Source organism: Plasmodium falciparum (assembly GCF_000002765.6).
Source record: "Plasmodium falciparum 3D7 genome assembly, chromosome: 6".
NCBI classification, from domain to species: domain Eukaryota; phylum Apicomplexa; class Aconoidasida; order Haemosporida; family Plasmodiidae; genus Plasmodium; species Plasmodium falciparum.
In genome coordinates this window covers 675,001-698,188 of record NC_004327.3, presented here as the reverse complement: position 1 = coordinate 698,188, position 23,188 = coordinate 675,001, and the positions used below count along the sequence as shown (strand labels likewise).

At 19.5% G+C, this 23,188-nt stretch overlaps 7 protein-coding genes across 7 annotated transcripts in view; 3 read left to right on the top strand and 4 right to left on the bottom strand.

Moving 5' to 3' along the window:
• Positions 1-694: 694 nt before the first annotated feature.
• On the bottom strand, positions 695-2,260 carry PF3D7_0616800 (malate:quinone oxidoreductase; the record flags this gene model as incomplete). Its single annotated transcript, XM_961061.1, has 1 exon — positions 695-2,260. The coding sequence occupies one exon, from the start codon at positions 2,258-2,260 to the stop codon at positions 695-697; it is 1,566 nt and encodes a 521-aa protein (XP_966154.1).
• Positions 2,261-4,869: 2,609 nt separating this feature from the next.
• PF3D7_0616700 (ras GTPAse, putative) lies at positions 4,870-6,420 on the top strand (the record flags this gene model as incomplete). The annotated part of the gene is made up of 1 exon (XM_961060.1): positions 4,870-6,420. One exon carries the CDS (start codon positions 4,870-4,872, stop codon positions 6,418-6,420), a length of 1,551 nt encoding a protein of 516 aa, XP_966153.1.
• Positions 6,421-7,057: 637 nt separating this feature from the next.
• On the top strand, positions 7,058-8,935 carry PF3D7_0616600 (conserved protein, unknown function; the record flags this gene model as incomplete). The annotated part of the gene is made up of 1 exon (XM_961059.1): positions 7,058-8,935. One exon carries the CDS (start codon positions 7,058-7,060, stop codon positions 8,933-8,935), a length of 1,878 nt encoding a protein of 625 aa, XP_966152.1.
• Positions 8,936-9,331: 396 nt separating this feature from the next.
• On the bottom strand, positions 9,332-13,447 carry PF3D7_0616500 (TRAP-like protein; the record flags this gene model as incomplete). Its single annotated transcript, XM_961058.1, has 1 exon — positions 9,332-13,447. The coding sequence occupies one exon, from the start codon at positions 13,445-13,447 to the stop codon at positions 9,332-9,334; it is 4,116 nt and encodes a 1,371-aa protein (XP_966151.1).
• A 1,312-nt stretch (positions 13,448-14,759) lies between these two features.
• On the bottom strand, positions 14,760-19,802 carry PF3D7_0616400 (conserved Plasmodium protein, unknown function; the record flags this gene model as incomplete). Its single annotated transcript, XM_961057.1, has 1 exon — positions 14,760-19,802. One exon carries the CDS (start codon positions 19,800-19,802, stop codon positions 14,760-14,762), a length of 5,043 nt encoding a protein of 1,680 aa, XP_966150.1.
• An 815-nt stretch (positions 19,803-20,617) lies between these two features.
• On the top strand, positions 20,618-21,301 carry PF3D7_0616300 (conserved Plasmodium protein, unknown function; the record flags this gene model as incomplete). Its single annotated transcript, XM_961056.1, has 1 exon — positions 20,618-21,301. The coding sequence occupies one exon, from the start codon at positions 20,618-20,620 to the stop codon at positions 21,299-21,301; it is 684 nt and encodes a 227-aa protein (XP_966149.1).
• Positions 21,302-21,813: 512 nt separating this feature from the next.
• Positions 21,814-23,188, bottom strand: part of PF3D7_0616200 (kinetochore protein NDC80, putative) — a gene marked incomplete at both ends in the record, with an annotated part of 2,258 nt that continues 883 nt past the window's right edge. The window contains 5 exons of the mRNA XM_961055.1: positions 21,814-21,880; positions 22,013-22,065; positions 22,200-22,322; positions 22,437-22,466; positions 22,569-23,188. The exon at positions 22,569-23,188 is cut by the window's right edge and continues 883 nt beyond it. Of these exons, the coding sequence (XP_966148.1) occupies positions 21,814-21,880; positions 22,013-22,065; positions 22,200-22,322; positions 22,437-22,466; positions 22,569-23,188 (893 nt within the window). The remainder of the gene's footprint in view (positions 21,881-22,012; positions 22,066-22,199; positions 22,323-22,436; positions 22,467-22,568) is intronic.

Genomic DNA, 23,188 nt, shown 5'->3' with positions numbered 1-23,188 from the left:
TAAAGTCTAAAATAAAACAAATATAGTTTATACATATATATATATATATATATATATAATTGAGAAGTATAAAAAAAAATATATTAAAAGTAAAAAGAATATAAAAAAAAAAAAAAAAAAGAAAAACATAGTGTGTATATATAAGGTATTTTTATGTGATATATATATTTATTTATTTATATACATATCATTTTTTTTTTAATAAAAAAAACAAAAAAATTAAAATAAGCACATGAATTGGAACATATATATTATATATGTATATATATATATATATATATATATATATATATATATATTTTTTTACATATGTATATATTTTTTTAATATTATAATTAAACTGTGTGATGTAAAATTTTAAAAAATCAACAACAATTTTTTTTAGATTAAAAATAATTTAAATATATATTAATAGGCAAATTAATCTATTCTTCAGATAATCCCTTTCTGATATTATATACAAATAGGAGATTTTCAAAGACAACACATAAAAAAAAAAATAAATAATAATAAGTGAAATAAAAATATAAAATAAATGAATAAGTGGAACATATGGAATAGATAAGTAAATATAAATATAAATATATATATATATATATATATATATATATATATATTTATTTATTTATTTATTTACTTATTTATTATTATATTTCATTATTTTTTATTATTTTTTTTTTTTTTTTTTTTTTGCTCATAAATAATTAACGGGATATTCGCCTTCATATAAATATTTTTTCACATCATTTTTGTTAATTTTTGCGTTAAGTCTTTCACATATTGTGTTCATATCAAATTCTCCATTACCTAAACATGTGGTTGCTCCAGGTGAAGGTGTAATGTTAAAGATAATATTTTTTCCTGGATCGATTTTTCCCTCTCCAAGAATTAATTTTTTACTTTTTTTATTTATGAGTTGTGGTCGAACACCTCCATAACCAACACAATATGTTAAGTCTTTTATGGTTAATGATGGAATAATTTTTTTAACATCTTTTAAAAATAAATATTTATTTAAAACTGGGATTTCAAATAAAACGTTACGTGCTACATATTTTAACATTGTCATATCTTTGAATAAATTATAATATACTTGAAATAAACTTAGATCTGGATTCCATACTTTTAAAAAATCCAATAATGTTTTTATATTATCTCTTTCTAACAATGGTAAAGGTATAGCTGTTGGTCCAAATCTCGTTTTACCTTTCTCAATAATATCTGGATCTCCATGTACGGCTGCAAATGGTAAGGCTGGATTTTGAATAGTATATACTTTCCCTTTTAAAATATTATCCGTAAAATAAAAACTTCCAGCTACAGGCATACAGCTATATTCTAATCCATAATTCATTTTTTGTGCAATCATTAATGAATGTCCGCATGCACAGACTACAACAAAACGCGAATTAATGATTCCTTTGTTTGTATGTATTTTATATAAACTATCATTAACTTCTTCAATATTAATTACTTCTGTTAATAAATTTATAGATATAGTTTTATTGGGTACAGTACGTGCAGATTCAATAAAACTTTCCGATAATTTTTGATAATCACATGTGGTTAATTCTGGTGGCATATATAATGCTGATAATTGTTCTTCTCTTAACGTATGAGAATCCTTTAAAGCAACCCGTGGTTCTACCTCATGTATATCATCTTTATTATATAATTTCATGGAATTAAATAATTGTCTAAATACAGGATATCTTTCTTCTAAAAATTGACATTCCTTTTCACCTACACCTAAAACCATTTTTTGTGTAACACTTGATATGTTTTCTCTTTTTTCTTTAGGTATATTTGTTAAATAATTTCTTAACATATCAGCATATCTTTTTATAAATTTGGCTTTTTCAAAAGAATAATTGGTTTCAATATCACCACAATGAATTGTTTGACTATTATTTTTTCCATGTGATGCTACTAAAGCAAAATTATCTCTTCTTTCAATTATGGCTAGCTTTTTTAAATTAGTAAATTTAGATAATAAAAAAAACAAAGCAGTACCTGTTACCCCTCCTCCTATGACAACTGTATCATATATTTCACTTTGTAAAATATTACCTTCATTAAGATTTATAGATACATTCTTATTCTTTTCAATATCATTTGGTTTTTTTTCATTACTTCCATAATTTGATGTACTAAATTTTATACTTTTTACAAATGACCCTTCATAATATTTCCTATTATTACGTAGTTCGTTTAACGGACTATTTTTATATCTTTTCAAAATATTTTTAACACATATCATTTTATTCTTTTTTATTAACTTTTTTTTTTTTTTTTTTTTTTTTTTTTTCTACTAAAGGTTTATCATTAAATGTATTCCTCTAACACAGTGTGAAGAATCTCACAATAAATAAATAAATAAATATATATATATAATATATATATTATATTATGTATGTATAATTTATAAAATATTATTTTAAAAATTATATGTTCAAATGTATTACACCTTAAATATATAAATATAAATATAATATTTATTCATATATATATATATAAACGTTTTAATTATTTTTCTAGTTGCTTTTTTTGGAAAAGCACATTATATTTTATAATCGTTTATATTCCGTTATATATATATATATATAATTTTTATCCATTAACATTACATTATTTTGATATGATTATCATATTTTCCTTATATTCTCTCAAAAAAAAATATATATATATATATATGTATATGTTTATAAAATAATAAAATTTTAAGCCAACTCAAAAGAATACATATACATTTATTTTTTAATTTTAGGGAAAAAAAAAAAAAAAAATTCCATAATTGTGTAAACAAACAATATATATATATATATATATATATATATATATATATATATTTAATATATTAGTGTGTACCTTCAAAAATTAAGATATACAAACATTATTAAATTTTCATAATAAAAATTATAAATATGAAAGTATATTTTATATTAAAGATATATATATATATATATATATATATATATATATATGTATATATAAATATGTTTATATAAAAATATTTATAGATATAAAAAAAATGTTTATAATAAAATGGTTATCTTTTTATTAATAAATATATAAAATTTACAAGAATACACAAAAAAAAAAAAAAAAAAAAAAAAGCATGTATGCATATATATATATATAATATTTACCGATTTGCCTTTTTTTATGTGAATTATTTTTTTATATATTTAACAAAAAAAAATTCAAGATAAATATTTTCCTTTATATATAAACTTCATATATATAACTACTTCTTAGTGTATATATTTTACATTAACCTTTAGGCTATATATATTTTCCATTTATATTTTATACTTCTTTTAAATGTTTTGTTTTTTCCCGCTTTATAAATATAACAAGATAAATATATGTTGTAATTACTTAGTAATTTATATAACTAATATATATATAGCACAATATATATATGTATATGGCCCTTTATATTTATGTTGACTATTTTATTTTTTATTTTTTTGTTTTCTTTATTTTCCTTAAAACAAACAAAACATTTCCACATAAATATAATATATTATATATATAGTACAATAATATTATAATGTATATAAGAAGTAACAATTATATATATATATATATATATATATATTTATAATATTATTATAATTATGTTTATATATATATATATATATATAATAATATATATATTTAATCTTATCAAAGGACCTTCTACAAAATTATTTTACATATAAAATTTTATATATATAAATAATTTATAATATACATATATTTTTTTTTTTTTTATTATTCCTTAATTTTAATATGTACATATTTAATTTATTACTATTATATATCTATATATTTACAATCATATGAAAAAAAAAAAATTATAAATAACAAAAGTAGTAGAAATGCTATATTAATATTGTAACGAAGTTTATATAAATATTATACCTTTATTATATTTTCCTTCAAATATGTATATATATATATATTATATATATATATGTATATATTAGTACATATATTTATATATATTATATATATATATATATATATATATATTTTTTTTTTTTTTTTTCATTAATTCTTTGAAATTATGCCTTCGAAAACATACGTATTCATAAGAAAAAAAAAATATATATGTATATATGTCAAAGCATGGGTGTTAATCATATATAAATATTAAAATATATGTAATATATAAAAACCAAAAAAAAAAAAAAAAAAAAAAGTCCAGTTCATATATATGTCTTACATTTTATTAAATATTAACCTTATAAAACATATGTTTTTAATATAATCCTAAACCCAAAAAAAAAAAAAAAAAAAAAAAAAATTTATAATTAACATTGAAAAAAATTAAATAATAAAATAAGAGTTCTATATACATTATGTTATGTATATAACATTATATACATTCATTGTATATATATAAATGTGTGTGTTATTTTTATTTTGTTAACATAATAATGTTATAAAATAAGTATAACAAAAATGTATGCCCTAATTATACCATTATTATAATGTGTAAACATTTTTACACTTATACACAAATATAAATAAACAAATAAATAAATAAATTAATATATATATATATATATATATATTATTTTTTTTTTATTTTTTTTTTTAAAACCATAATGTTATATCGAGTGACGTTATTTAAACTACACGTGTTTGCTGAATTCAAAAAAGTAAAAAATAAATTAAATAAAACAAAATAATAAAATATAAAATATAAAATACCAATATGAATGTATAAGTTCTTATATAATATAGTTACATAAAAAGAACTTTCGTCGTGCTTCCCAAGCACAAACAAAAACGCAAAAATATTTACAAGATTCCCGTTTATTTTTTATTATTTTTATTTTTTTTTTTTATTTTATCGTTTGTCTATATATATATAGAATGGATAATTTTAAAATTCTCGTGTTAGGAGACCTTGGAGTAGGAAAAAGCTCCTTTTTAAAATTGATAAGTGAAAGGTTTAATGATGTATATCCTATAGATTTCTTTGATTATTTTATACATTTAGATGAAAAAGAAGAAGAGGAAGAAGAAAAGAAAAAAAAAGAAGAAAAGAAAAAGAATGATTTTGTATGTGCAAAAGATTTGGCTAGTAACACCACTACCAAACATAATGTAGAAAATGTAGTAGAAACCATATTTTTCCAGGCAAAAAAAAATTTTTTACAATTTATTGAACATAAAATGAATACTAACAATTTTATATTTGAAGAAACACATAAATATACATACGGATTTGAAATATATACTTTATTATGGTCCAGGAATAATGAGTACAATAATAAGTTTAAAAAAAATAATCCTTTAAATATAATAAAAAATATTGAAAAGAAGTCTATAAAAGAAATATATTACCACAACAATGATAATAATATGTGTTATAATAATAGTAATAATAATAATAATAATACATGTTATAATAATAATATATGTTATAATAATAATACATGTTATAATGATACTGTATATGATTATAATAATCATACAGATCTTAATCTTTCCTCACACTCCAATGATATAAATAATTTTTATATTATAGAATTCTTAGAAATAGGAGGAATACAAACATACTCATATATTCGTAATATATTTTATGAAAAGGTTGATGGAATATTACTAGTTTACGATTCTTCGAACAATAAATCTTATCATAATTTAGCTAAATGGTTGTATGAGTTATATATAAATACAAAACCACCATCGGATGTTTTTTGTGGAGAAATCAAAAAGAAAAATTTTCTATGGAACTTTTTTCACACACAAAAGCAAAAGAAAAAAAAACAAGATCGCAAAAAGGATCAAAATAAAAATAAAAATAGAGATCACATAAAAAATCAAGATAAAAAACTACATCAAGATGGGGAACATTTTGAATATGATAAAAATATTTATAATAAATATAATTATGATAAAGGAAAGAATAATACGTTTAATCATAAAAATTCATACAAAAGGAAAAATAATAATATGAACCATGATAATTATGATAATTATGATAATTATGATAATTACGATAATTATGATAATTACGATAATGAAGATGATCAAGATTTTTTCTCTGATGATTATTCTGATATAGAAAAGGGTTCTTATAAATATAATGAAGATATATTAAACGGGAAAATACCCATAGCATGTGTTGCCACAAAAATTGATAAAAAAAATGCAAAAGAAAAACCAGCTTATGTAAAAACTCCTAGAACTTCTTATTTTTATAATTTGTTTTTCCCTGATCTTATAAATAATGATTCCGTATATGATAGTTCAAATAATATCAAAATTAAAAAACATATTCTCAAAAAATTAGAACAACATATTACTGAAGCTATCGAAATTAAGGCAAGTTCTATTGATTGTGTGGTTGACATTGAAAGTTTTGTCACCTTCCTAAAAAATGTTTATAATAAAAAATTTAATATTCAGATGTGTTAACGTATCATGAGGAAATTGAAAAGTGGGTTATATGCAAGTTTACCCCGCATATAGGGAACACATAAATATAAATATATATATAATATATTATGTATGTATGTATATATATATATATATATATATATATTTTTTTTTTTTTTTTTTTTTTTTTTGAGTATGTATATACATAAATTAAAATAAATATCCTTTAAATATATCACTTATTTTTTTAATGGTTTATTTACAAAGGGATAAAATAATATATATATATATCTATTTTTTTTTTTTTTTTTTTTTTTTGTTACATGAATATATTTATATATATATATATATTTTTTTTTTTTTTTTTTTTTTGCACCCTTTTTAATTTTTAACTTTTTTTGTAAAATTTAATTTTTTTAATTTTAAAAACAAAAGCACATATACATACATACATACATATATATATATATATATATATATATATATATTATATTTATAACTTTTGTGTGTTATATATTTTCATTAATTTAATGGGATGGAAGCTGCCCTTTTGTTATACACTTTTATGTTCTCTCTCATTTTACATGTACAATAAATAATAAAGCATTTTAATTATTCCCGTATCGTCGTTCTATTTTTTTTTTTTTTTTTTTTTTTTTTTTTTCTATATAACATTATGCTTGATGAAAATTTATCATGCTTGTTTGATGAGAGTGATGATGAGTGGAAGAAGAAAAAAAAAAAAAAAAAAGAGGAGGAGGGAAATATTCAACAAGATGATAAGAAAAGAAATGAAAAGAACGTACAACAAAAAAATTCATCCTCTTCAATATTAAATTTTAACATTAGTAATATAAAAAATTTGGACAATTTTTTTAAAAGTATTAATAATGAAAATATTAATAAAAGTAAGAGTAATCATAAATTAAGGAGTGTTGGTTTGGATCATGTGCAAAATGTAAACAAGGAAAGGATAGATGATAATAACAAGTGTGAATATGATAATACGATATCGAATATGTTAAATAAAAAGGGTGGAGATAATATCCATGTTACAAATAATGAACATACAAAAAAACAAGCAATCCTAAAAAATAAAGAAATAAATAAGAAACATCATCAAGGTCATAAAAAATTATTAGATGAGGAATATAATAAGGATGAAAACTGTTCTTCATATGAAGAAAAAAAAAAACAAAGATATAATACAAATACGATTAGATCCATAACATATAATGATAGAAATAAAAAACATAAATATATTAATAATGATGATAATAATGATGATAATAATGAAGATAATAATAATAATAATAATAATGAAGATAATTATAATAATAATGAAGATAATTATAATAATAATGAAGATAATTATAATAATAATGAAGATAATTATAATAATAATATTCATTATTGTGATACATTGATCAAACAAAAAAATGTAGAAAAAAAAGATGATATGTATATATACACAAAGGATAATCATATGAATTCAAACAACGCTAATTCTTTAAATAAAGACCCACGAATTTTAAAAAAAAAAAAAAATGCAACAAATGAAATCAATAAAACCAATGAAATCAATAAAATCAATGAAATCAATAAAATCAATAAAACCAATAAAATCAATAAAACCAATGAAACCAATTTGTATAACGAACATATTACAACAAATAATATGAATAATAATATTTCTAGTGAAAAAATAGGGGACCCAGCTATTTCTAAACCATATGAGATACATGAAAGTAAGAGAACCAAGCATATGACAAAATTAACAAAAGATATGAAAAGCTTTTCACCAATATCAAATATATGTGATAAGTCCATCATTCAAAATGTGTCTGTTAATGTAGGAGACAAAACGAGTAATTTAAATATGTTTATAGAATCGTACAATAAATCGGAAATGACGAAAAAAAGGAAAGATAATAATAATATGTATGGTAATAATTTAGATTGTAACGACGTGTATAGTAATAATATATGTAATAATAATAACAACAACAACAATAATAATAATAATAATAATTATTATTATGATTATAATAAAGAAAAGGAATTAATTTTTTGCTTCTCATTTATTAAATATTATTCATGGATTAAGGCATTACAAATTTTAAATATACCAATAGATTTTTTCCATCTAGGTATAAATTCACATAAGTATATACATAAGAATAAATCGGAAGAATCTTTTTTATATAAATATAATATCCATAATATATTAAAGAATAAACATTTTTCTAATTATAAAATTGAAAGGATGATAGTTCTGGTTAAAAACATTATATGTCGTAATCATGGATATTTTCTTATTGTAATGGACCCATCCGGACAAATGCCCGCATCAGTACATAAAGAAGTAGAAATTGAATATAAAAAACATATAGATATAGGTTCAACATTATTATTAAAAAATGTCACAATTTTTGATACGATAGATAATTTCCCTTATTTGATCGTAACACTCAGAAGTCTTGTACGAGTTATTAAACCTGAGCAAACAGATGCACTAACAAAGGAAAAAATATTCAACCAAATATATTTATAAAAACCAAACATTATATAGACATACACATATATATATATATATATATATATATATATATATATGTATATGTTACGATAATTAAGTTGTTAATTTTATTTATTATTTTTTTTTTTTTTAAAGGATAAGTGCTCGATTATCACATGTTCTTTGACTTTATGTCAAAAAAAAAAAAAAAAAAAAAAAAAAAAAATTAAATTAATAAAAATCAAATATTAAATATAAAATGTCATATGTCAAATATAAAATAATAAAAATTAAATAATAACTATTTTTAAATAATACTAAAAAATAAAACATAAACGGAATAAAATCTATACGTGCTAAATATAAATATATAAATATATAAATATATATATATATATATATATATATATATATATTTATTTTTTTATTTTATTATTTCCACTGCGTGTCATTCATTATTTCTATATTTTGCTCCTTAGAAGATGTTTCCTTCACATTAGTAGATACGGCAAAATCATTAGATTCTTTTGCATCTACAATTTTGTTACCTTTTCTATTATTTATAAAATATAAAGATAAACCTAAAAATAAAATAGCAGCTAATGTAAAGGATGCTGCATATTTATATACCGGGGTAGATTTATTATCACGTTGATGTCCATGCCAATGTTCATACTCTTCATCATCTGCATCATAATCTTTTGAATATATTGGTGTTACTTCATTATTTTCTGTAAGATTACCTTTATCATATTGGTTTTTAATATGGTGTGAATTTTTATCTTTATATAATTTTTCTACATTATTATTAATATTTGTTTTATTATGTTCTTCATATACATCATTGTTTTCATACTTTTGTCCTGTCTCTTTTGCATTCTCATTTTTAATTATAGGAAGTATTTTTTGTTTTTTATCTTCATTATTTTGTAGCACATCGATTTCTTCATTTTTATTTTCCACATTTGTTATTAATGGATGGTTATCTTTATTTATCTTATCATTAAAACGTTTAATCTTATCAAACTTAGATGCTTTTTTATTTCTACAATTTATTTTGTTTTTATTAAATATTCCGATACGTGCAGTTTTTATGGAATTATTAATATTATTATCTTCTTCATTTATATTTTGTTTATTACAAGGATTTACATTGTCTACAACATTATTATGTTCCTTTTTATTTTTCAAATTAATATGTCCTTTACTATTATTACTTTCATTTGCTTCTTCCTTTTTAGATATATGAATAATATCTTTTGGATTTTCATAATTCTCTTTAATAATAATTTCTGGAAAATCTAACGATCTCTTAGTTCTTTGAAGTTCATTATTATAGTTCGAGGAAATATTATCTTCTTCCTTTGACAATATATCAATATTTTCTTGTTTCTTTATCTTTCGTTCGTCATGTTCATTCGTCATATAATAATTATTATTATGTGATTTATCTTTTAATACTAAGTTATATTGAGATATATAATCGTTTCTTTTTTCATCCGCATCACCATCATCATTATTATTACTAGACGGGTCACCATTATTATTATTATTATTATTACTAGAAGGGTCACCATTATTATTATTATTATTATTATTATTATTACTAGACGGGTCACCATTATTATTATTATTATTATTATTATTAGATTTGTCATCATTATCATCATCATCATTATTATCACCATCATCATTATTATCACCATCATCATTATTATCATCATCATCATTATTATCACCATCATTTCTTTTTCCTCCTACGTCTGCTTCCATATTTTCCATATCATATATAGGAAAGTCCATAAGGGAGACACCACAAGGTGTTGTATTTGAAAAATAAACAAAATCATCATCTGGCGTTGAATTATTAAACGCATTGAGACTTGAATTATCATAATCTTGTAAGAAATCAAATATACCATCCAAGAGCGTATCAAATTGTATTTCTATATTTTGTTCATCAATTTTCCTATTATCGTCATTGTTTTCTTTTGAGAATTTTATATTTTCAATAAACTTCTCTACTTTTTTTTTTGAATGTGCATCCATATTTTTAATACGATATTTTTTTTTTTTCCTAAATAACATATTATATAACCTATTCAACAATTTTTTATTCGTACTTTTATTACTTTTACTACTGCAAGGAATATTAGTTTCTGAATTATATTTCCTCATATTTTTAAAATGGGGTATATCATTGTGACCAGAATTATTATTCCTACAATGACTACTAGTACTACCAGCATCATTATTTATATTGTTGTTTACATAATCTTCATTTAAATTATATAAGGATTTCAAAATAATTGAATTCTTTTTTAAAAATCCCTTATTTCTATTTGTTGGATCGTCATCATAATAATCATAATTATTATAATCATCATTATATTCATTTATATCTCCTAAACTATTAATACTTAATTTACTGGTGTATTTAGAATCGTGTTTTCCTCTTCCCCAAAAAAAATTTTCGTTTTTAAAAATTGAATTGTCTTGTCCAACCGGCTCATCATCTATTATTATGTTGTCATTTGAATTATCATGTCTGTCTTCTTCATTATATTGTGTGATTATATCCTCATCATCCGTTTTTTCTGAAGCGTGATGCTCATTTGAAGTTGATATATTTCCTTCGTCCTTTCGTTCTTCTGTTTTATTATCATTCTTGCTTTGGTCTTTCTTGTAATCTTTATAGCCCTTCTTATATTCATCTTTCTTCATATCTTCATCTTTCTTCATATCTTCATCTTTCTTCATATCTTCATCTTCCTCCTTATATTCATCTTCCTCCTTATATTCATCTTCCTCCTTATATTCATCTTCCTCCTTATATTCATCTTCCTCCTTATATTCATCTTCCTCCTTATATTCATCTTCCTCCTTATATTCATCGTCTTTCTTATCTTCATCGTCCTTGTTTCCACTCCTGAGCTTTCTTCTAAACGCCCCAGACACATTACGACATATACTCTTTTGAATACCCAACACATTATACCTCAAATCTGAAGCGTTTGGTAAAGAAAAGGCAAAGTTGGATCCATACTTCTCCATCGAATGAGTACTTAACTTTCTACAATTTTTGACATTTTGATTATTAATACATATAGAATATACTTGAACATTATGTGTATCTTTAAGACGTTGAATAATATCTGGCACCGAAGTAACAGTTTTATTATCGATTTCGCCAGAATTAATAATTAACATAATTTTCTTTGCATCATTTCTTCGATAATTTGTATTTAAAACATGATCATTCATATACTGTATAGCTTGTTTGATATTTTTTGTAGAGGATCCAAAATTAAATTTAAAAAATTCGAGATATGTTAATAATTTATCTTTATCCTTTGAAAGTACATTTGAAAAATTGAACCAATTATAAGTATGACTAGAGTATGTAGTTAATGAGAAATTTATTTGATTATTATTTATATTAAAATGGGTAATAAATTTTCGAACAAAAGGTATTATATATTTATTCCATGATTCTAATGTTATATTTGATGAGTCGTCTAATAATATTGATATATCCATATATATATTATCACAAATATCTAATGAGTGATCACAAGATGTATTAAAGCATTCTTGAATTATTAAATTTCTTTGTTCTAAACAACTTCTTCCTTTCCTTTTATATAAACCACTCTTAGAGTTTTTTATATATCCTAAAGAATCTCTTTTACTAAAATGATATCCCATGTTACATGTCACAGAACATGGAGACCATTCAGACCACCCATGACATATTGCATTTATCGAGATGTCATCATAATATTTTATAATTTCATATGTTAATGCTGATATATTATAAAAAGAATTTTTTAATACACATTTTAATAGCTCATTAGTATTTGAACCAATTTGTTGTATATAATGACAATAATTTTTAAAAGCTACTCTTGTTATTATATTTAATATAATGTTTTTTCTATCGAATAAATAATGTACCAAATTTAACTCTGCAGAATAACTAGAAGATATATTATTCATATTATTATTATTATTATTATTATAATCACCATCTGTATTCATAAACATGACAACCATTTTAACGGATTCTTTTTCTGAATTATAAAAATGTTTTAAACCTACATAATTTAATGCTTTTAAATGAGCTGAATTCTTATATGATGATTTTAATTTAGTGTCTAACACAACATTTCTAAATTCTTCTATATTTTTATCACTACCAAATTTGTAAGAACTATTATTATCCTTATCATAATTATTTTCATTATCTACTCCGATATTATTCCTTGATTCTATCCTTAAATCAACATTTATATCATCATATGTTATATATGACAGGTTAATATTTTTATTATCCCTCACCAGCAAATTTTTACCTAACTCCGCTATATTTTCTAAAGAATTCATATGATCATTTTCAGAATCATCAACAAAACCGATATCATATAATAAAACTAAGTCCAGATCTCCATTTTTTGTTAATTTAGAAATTAATTTCTCACACTTTCTTACATCTAAAAGGAACAATAACCACAAAGCAAGACACACGAGTGGATAAGGGGCATTCATAAATTCTCAGAATAGGCAAGTATATATATTTTAAAAAAAAAAAAAAAAAAAAAAAAAAAAAATATATATATATATATATATTATAACAATTTTATTCTATAGGCACAATACAGTGAACAGATCGAAAATATTTATAATCATAAGGTATACCACGACAAAGAATAAATAAATAAATAAATATACATATATATATATATATATATATATATATATATATGTTGGTAGAATAAAATGTAATTATAAGATGAATAACATGTTTATATAAATAGATTTTATTCAAACGCTTAATAAATCATTTGTCAGCATTAAAGTCTCATTATTTTCCTCTATTATCAAACAAAAAAATATATATGCAAAGTTTAAAAGAAAAAAAAGAAAAAGTTATACACATCAACACACACATACAACGTGGTGTACAAATAATTATAATCAAATGGAGTTGAAAAAAAATTTAAAAGTTTATTTTATAAAATTTCAATGAAAAAAAAAAAAAAAAAAAAAAAAAAATAAAAAATTATAATAATATATAAAACATAAGACACATAAAAAATAAATTAAGTCAAACAAATAAATAAAAAAAAAAAAATAAAAAATTATAATAATATATAAAACATAAGACACATAAAAAATAAATTAAGTCAAACAAATAAATAAAAAAAAAAAATATATATATATATGTACATATTTTTCCATTTAATAGTAGGGGAAAAAAAAACACACAAAAAACAACAGATCGTACAAAATATTATATATATTGTTTGTATTTTTTTAAATGTCTCATTTTTAAAATAGAAGCTCGTTTTATATTAAACTATGTGTAGGCCTATAAATGGATATGTAACCATTTTATAAATATAAAATAAATTTATTTTAATATATATGTATATATTTTATTTTGTTCTGGTACATGCATGTATCCCAAGAAATGTCCAGATTATTTCATGCGACAACATATCGTAATAATATATATATATATATAAAGTTATAATTTCTTTTATATGGTTTATTTTAATATTTTAATTAGTTCTTTATTTTTATATCTTTCTTTTTTCTTATTTTTTAATTATAATTAAAAATTAAATTAATTTTTCAACGTTAATAAAATTTTGTCCTTACAAAAACTTGACGACATATTAATAATTGCTTCCTCTTATATTATGAATCACTAATTTTTTTACACACCACAATTTAATTTTTTCTTTTTAACCAAACCAAACCAAACCAAACAATATGTATGTACATATATATATATATATATATATATATTTATTTATTTATTGGTTGATACATTTGCTGATTTGTTCTTTCCCTTTTATTCTCCTCTGATTAAAAAGACATAAGCATCTTTAATTAAATCATTTTTTTGAATAGAAACATTTTTACCAAAAGAAGATGTTAAGAATTCAAAAATTTTGCTCTTTTTAAGCATGCAATTTCCATAAAATATAACAAACTTGGAAATGTCATAAATATTTTTAGGAGATAATAAAATTCCTTCTTTATCATATATATATTTTACAAATTGTTGATTGTTTAAAAATTGTAAATTATAAAAGATTGATGATAAATTTAATAATGTGTGTGATATTTTTCTACAATCGAAGAAAAAATATATTTTTAATATTTTATCATTTTTAAATATGTTATAAAATTTTTTAACTAATTTGTAATAATTTATATTATATATTAATAAATTGTTATCTTTCATTATATACATATCCATACATATTCCTTTTTCCATTGGAAATATAATATTATTATCCTTTCCGTTGAATTCTTTTATGTTGTTTTTATAACTATCAAAAAAAAAATAATTATTTATTAAAGAATTTATATATAATATATTATCATCCATCAATTTCTTATTTTTATTTATTAAAAGAAAATTTTCAAAAGTAGTCATGTCACACATTATTAAAAATATTTTTATTATAATTAAAAAATTTATCTGATCCATTTTATATATATTCATATAACATTTTAAAGTCAATAAAAAATATAAATATATATATAATATCTTATTATAATATTTATTTCTATTTTTATTTTTTTTCTTTATATTTAAATTATTTTCTTTATCATTACATAAAATGTCATATGTATATTTTATTTTATGTTTATGTATATATTTCATTATAATATAAAATATTAATCTGTAATCTTTTTCTGTTAATAGTTTATATGTAGGATTATGTGCATCATTAAAAAATTTCTTCAGCAGTTTACTTTTTTTCAATTTCTTTAATGTCTCTTCATCAAGGGAACTAAAGAAATCGTTTCCACGTATTATATCTTCGATGGACTTTTTAATATTAATAGAGCCATGGTTAATATTGTTTATATTATCATCATTTTTTAGGTAATTCACACTGTTTATATTATCATCATTTTTTAGGTAATTCACACTGTTTATATTATCAACATTTTTTAGGTAATTCACACTGTTTATATTATCATCATTTTTTAGGTAATTCACACTGTTTATATTATCCACATTTTTTTTGAGATCATCTTTTTTTATGAGATCGTCTTTTTTTATGAGATCGTCTTTTTTTATGAGATCCTCCTTTTGCATTATATTCCTATGTTTAACTTCTTCTACACATTTATTATTCTGTAAAGGATTCACATTCTTATCATCATCAAAATGATGATAGCAAGTATAATCATATTTTTGTTGTACGATTTGTAGTTTCTTGTTTCTATACTTTTTTATAAAATGAAGAAATATATACAAAGGGGTTTTATAAAGGATACAATATGTAGATGGACATATAAATTTTTTTATTTTTATTTTTATTTTTTTATTTTTTATTTTTTTTATTATTTCTTCCTCATTATTTAATAATAATAAATTATCTACATTTAAAATGGAATTAATATAAATAGAAAAAATATTTCTATATATATCCCTTGAAGATTTTATATCTTTCTTTTTTTTTCTTACAATTTCTGTATCTTTGTCGAAATACATATTTCTCTTAAAATATTTATTATATTTCAACAAATGGTTATATAAAAGGATAATTTCATAATTTAAATTAAATTTTTGTAAATGATGAAAAAGAAAGAAGAGTTGTTTTATATTTAATGGTATGGTATATTTCTTAAATATTTTAAAACACTTATTTGTTGACATATTATTATTATTATTATTATAATTATTATTATAATTATTATTATAATTATTATTATAATTATTATTATAATTATTAATATTGTTATTTTTTATTATTTTTTTATAATTTTTTTTTTTTTCATTTATTTTGATATCTTTTTCAATGAACGAATAGAAATTTTTTTTAATACATTTTTTATCATATGAATTTATTATTATTTTATATTTATTATATATATCCATATATTCAGATATTGCCTTATTTTCAATAAATCTTAAGGAGTATATATACAAATTCTTTTTATAATTTTTATTATTTGTACGTTTAAATTTATTTATTAATAATTTTATAACCTTTCTATTAATAATTTTAAACCATTTTTTTTTTTTACACTCATTAATAATAGACAAGGCAATATTTTTATAATTACATATGTCTAATACATGTAATAATTTAAAAAAAAAGAGAATGTTTATTTGAAACAAATATAAAATAGGTTTTATATTTAAAATTATTTCATCTTCTTTATTTTTATCATTACATATTAAATAATATTTATTTATATAATCATCTAAATATGTTTCCATAAAATAATATAATTCTTCAAAGTTGTAATTATAAAACATCATGCTCTTACTTATTGAATTTGTTTCTAGCAAGCAACTTTTTAAAATATTTTTATATCCTTTAATAAGAAATGATAATAAAAAATTATTAGAATCTAAATAGGTATCTTTCGTTATATTTTTGTCCTGTGGGGAAAAAAAAGTTGATATATAATAAGTCTTACCTTTGTTTTTCACATCATTATTATTATCAAAATATTTGGTATTATCACAATATTTATTATTATCACAATATTTGGTATTATCACAATATTTATTATTATCACAATATTTATTATTATCACAATATTTATTATTATCACAATATTTATAACTAACGTCACCATCTTGATTATTATTATTTTCTTTTTTTTCTATCCTCTCAAATTTCGAATTAACCTTTTTATTACACTTTTCATTCTTATTATATGGACCCTTTTCCTTATGTGTACCTCCTAAATTATACCCATTTTCAAAATATGTATCTGACTTTTTATTTAAAAAATGAGTAGTGTCTATATTTAAATTAAGCAAAAAAACATATTGTAAAAATAATAAAACGGATATATTTTTATACATACTTTTTCTTTTATTATGTTTATGTGTGTTTGTTATTACATTTTTAATATATGAAATTATATGATGATTTAAATTATCATAAGAATTAGTCATACAAGAATTTTGTTCATAATTAAAAATATTCTCATTGTAAATATGAATAGGATATGATAAGTAATTATCATCTTTATTATGAAGAAGATAATTCTTTTCCTTTATTTTTTTCATTTGATTTTTTTCGTTTTTAATATCCTTCATTTTATATTCACCACTTTCTTTTCCATAATGTGTACTTATATAATCTTGGTGTTCTTTCAAATTAATTATATGAAATCTTCTTTTCATATATACACATCTCATTAAAAAGGATAATGTTAAAATAAAAAGGGACCATTTATCATCATCATATATTACATGATTAGGTATATTTTTTGAATAATACTCGCAAAATTGTTCTATAAATTTATTAATAAAATAATAATTTTTCATATGTAAAAATGAATGTAACATATTTAAATATAATAAAAATTTTGTGTCCAACGTATTATGATATATATTGTTATTATTATTATTTATATTATTTATATTATTCATATTATTCATATTATTCATATGCATTGGTGAATATGATGGAAAAAAAAAATTTTTCATATAATACTCAATAAAATTCGATGTATTTATAGGTACATGATATAATTTGTATTTATCTTTTATATGTTCATATGTATTCTCATAAGTTTGTACATCACTATATAAAGAATCATTATATGTACTTTTTGGATATATAATATATTTTGATAAAATATTATTTTGAAAAAAGAAAGAATTTATAAAATTTATTATAAACATATTTTGTTTATTTAATAACTTGTATATATATTTTTTAAAAAACATTAATACTAAACGATGTTTATGAGATATATGAAAATAATTTAAAATAAGTAATCGATCATAAAAATCATAAAATGTTATATTTCTTTTTATTTTTTTATATATTTTATATACATTTTGTTTCTTTTCTATTTTTAAAGTTACAAAAAGAATATTTAATTTTTTTCTCATTTTTAAATACGTATCAATAATTTTGTTATTATAATTAATATCATCATATGAATTTTTATTATTATGTTGTATATTATAAATAGGTATTGTATGTGTCTCATCATTAATTTTATTATGTACATTTCTTTCTTTATTTTTTTCATTATATATATGTTTCATCATTTTATATTTTTCTTTTTTTATCACCTTATGTAATACCCTTGCATGGTCTAATATAAACTTATATTTATTTTGATCAACAATATTTAATAACTTTATTTTTTTCTCAAGCGACATATAATCATTCTTATTATAATAAATATATTTTAAACACAAATGATATAATATATTTTCCTTAATATTAAAATCGTAAAGTCTAAAATTAAATAGTACATTTTTTATATACCTACACGATATATTTTGTGGAAAATAATGTGTACATAACCAATCATTTAATTTATTTTTATGTTTATAAAAATATATATTTTTTTTTTCTTTTAACATTGAATAATTATTAAATTGTGGGGAAAAGCCAAAGGGTTCTTCATTATGATGTAGATTAATTAAATTATAATTATTGTAAAGATAAGGAAGATTATTTATACTATATATATTATTATTTATATGATGGTTACTTACATTCTTTAAATCATCTTTTACATTTTTTTTTTCTTCCTTATCTTTGAGATTCTGTACTATAACATCCTCATTACATTTATCATCATTTATTTTAATACCTACAATAGGCGAATTTAATAAACTTACAAATATTGTTGTTTTATCTTTATTAAAATAAACTACATTCTTATTTCTTATGGAACATGATGTATAAAGATTAGAATTAACATATTTATTAATATTATATTTATATTTATTTTTATTTTTTTTAAACCATTTGTTACATAATAAAAATTTATTGTTTATATATAATAATTCATTTTTTTTAGTAACTCCAAAATTTTGAATACAACCATATACTTTTATTACAATGTTATAAACAAGTAATAAAAAAAAGGAAAGATAAAAAGGCATATCTACGTATAAATAGAAATATATACCTTGACTTTCGTCATATTGTGTACAGTATTTTTTTCATAAACTTTTTTCTACTCCTTCCCATTTTTTTATACATGACATAAATATATACATATATATATATATATATATATAAATAAATAAATAAATATACCTTTTACATTCTTAAAAATATATTTTTTTGTTCATCTCACGCTTGAGGACTGAAATATTTTTAACATGAATAATTATCAAATTAAAATATATATAATATTTTGCTACAAAAAATTAAAAAATTAAATAATAATAATAAAAAAAATAAAATAAAATAAAATAAAATAAATAAAAAAAAAAAAAAAAAAAAAAAAAAAAAAAATTACTTTCTCATATTATTATACGTACATTATATTATATATATATGTATACTTCCTCATACGTGCTAAATGAAAAAATTAAATATAAATATTATATAATAAAATATATACATACAATATTATATTGCATTAGGTTTTATTTAAATAAGCGTCCCTAAAATTTTAAATATAATATATATATATATATATATATATATATTTATATATTTACATATGTTACATTTTTTATTAATTTAACTTTTTGTCATTAATATATTTTATGAAGAAATAAAATTATAAAATAATATACATTATGGAAATATATTTTCTTAATCCCCCTTTTCGTAATTAAAAAGTTCCTCATAAAAGTTATTATAATTATATAATCATATATTCTTATATTTTATATAATTATATCTCAAATTATAAATATATATATATATATATATATATTTTTATTTATTTATTTATTTGTATAATATGGAAGATGCCTATGCAGGACTCTGTTCACAGAGCGTATTCGAACCCAAAATGGACTTTACGCTTTGCATAAACAAATCAATAAAATTATTTTTAAAAGATATAAATATATCCAAATATGATAAAAATAATGTAGATAATAAAAAAGATGTAAATACAAGTGATACCAAAGTTATTGAAACTTCAAATGATCAAAATCAAAATAATCAAAATGATCAAAATGATCAACAGTCAGATATCTTAAATAATCAACATCTATTAAAAGAAAATGAAGCATTTTTAAATGGATATCTTTACTTTTCCAGAATTGGTCATAACATAAATTTATTATTAAATGAATTGTCTTCAATAAAAAAAGATTTCAGATTTTTAAATAAAGAAACAAGAAAAAAAATTAAGAAATTCAAACAAGTTAAAAACAAAAATATTATATATAAAGATTTATTACAAGATATAAAAGAAAAACGTAAGCGAAAAGAGATATATGAAAAACTAAGTATCGAAATAAAAAAGTTAGATGAAGTTAAAAAGGTACAAGAAAAACAAAAAATAGAAAAAGACGAAATAAATAATTTAGAGCATAAAATTTTAAATATAGAAAATATTATAAAGTCTAATAATGATCATATACAAGAAACCATAAATCAAATTAATAAAATTGTATCGGAGAATATACAAATATGATATTTTCACGATAATATAATAACCAAAAAATAAAAATAAAAATAAAGAAAATGTATATAAATTAAAATAAAGAAAATGTACATAAATTAAAATAAAGAAAATGTACATAAATAAAAATAAAGAAAATGTACATAAATAAAAATAAAGAAAATGTACATAAATAATAATACATACACATATACACATATATATATATATATATATATATATATATATATATATATAATTCTAGTGAAAAAAAAAAAAAAAAAAAAATGCGCACTACCCATGGATTTATCATAGAATGTATATTAACATTTTATAATGGATAATATACATATCTTAATAATTCATAACTATTTCATTTTTTTTTTTTTTTTTTTTTTTTTTTTTTTTAAGTTATCATTTTTATATTTAATTCTTTATTTGTTTATCTACTTGCTCTCTATTTCTTTATTATATTATTATTATTTTTTATTATTTATTTATTTTATTTTATTTTTTTTTTTTTGTCGTTATATTTTTGCAACATGTTAATCAACAACACTTTTTTGAAGGTCTTTGTATAGATCCAATTCCTTTTTCTTCTCTTCGACCACACTGAACATGAAGAGGAAAAACATAAAAAATAAAAATAAGAAACAAATAAAAATAAGAAAAGATAGAAAATGTGTATGCACATATGTATATCTGTGAATATATATATTTAGATATTTATATATTTTTCCTTACATGGATATATAAGACTTGCTGTATCTTTTTAACTCTATAAGCATAGCGCAAGCCTAAAAAATAAAAAAAATAAAAAAAATAAAAAATATAAATAAATAAAATGGATACCACACACACACATATATATATATAATATATATATATATATATGTTTATATTTTTTTTTTTTTTTTTTTTTTCGGCTTACCTTTTGAAGAACTGACAACTTTTCCTTAAATTTTTTCTCATTTTCCTCTTTTATTTTCTCAAGTTCATTTTCCTTCTGTTCTCTCGATGTCCTAACCTCACTGAACATCTCATTGGTCTCACTCTGCATAAGCGTAAAAAATATTAACATAAATATATATATATATATATATATATATATATATATTTTTTTTTTTTTTTTTTTATTTATTTTTATCCGTGTGATATAATTTATTACCAATTTCTCTTCAGCCTCTTCCAACATTTTCTAAAAAAAAAAAAATACAAATATATATGAAAACATCAAAATATCAAAATAAGATATTATTGACGTATAAAAATAGACATTATATTTTCATATAGAACTTACCTCATTTTCTGCTACTATTTGATTAAACGTTTTAGTAGATTCGTTGAGAAAATTATTTGTATCCTCATTCATCTGTTTGACCAAGTTTTCCTTATCCATAATTTCTTGTTTTAAATCTTGGATATCTTTCTCTGTGACTTTAATTTGTTTTTCATTTTCTTCGATTAGATTTAATGAATTTTTAAGTTCTTGTTCATCTTTATCAATAAACTGTTTAACATTACTTTTGAAATCTTTCCAGTTTACATTTAACATATTATCGACGGTAGTAGAATCTATATTTATATTGATTGGATGTATTTCGTTCCATTGAGATGTCGATATATTTTTATATAAATTAATATTTTCAACAATTTCTATAAATTTTTCATTTATATTTCTTGCTATTTTTTTTAAATCACTATTTCGATTATTTAACTTTTCACTTAAATTAGGATATTCATTATTTAGAGCTTGGATTTCATTTTTAATATGTTCAATTTTTTCTTTATTTTTATCAATATTTTCATTCATTTGGACAAATTGTGCTTTGTTTAATGTTTGTTTTTGTAAGATATCTTTTACTTTTTTAATTTCGTCTAAGATGTTTTCCGTTTTATTTTTTTCATCTTGATTAGATA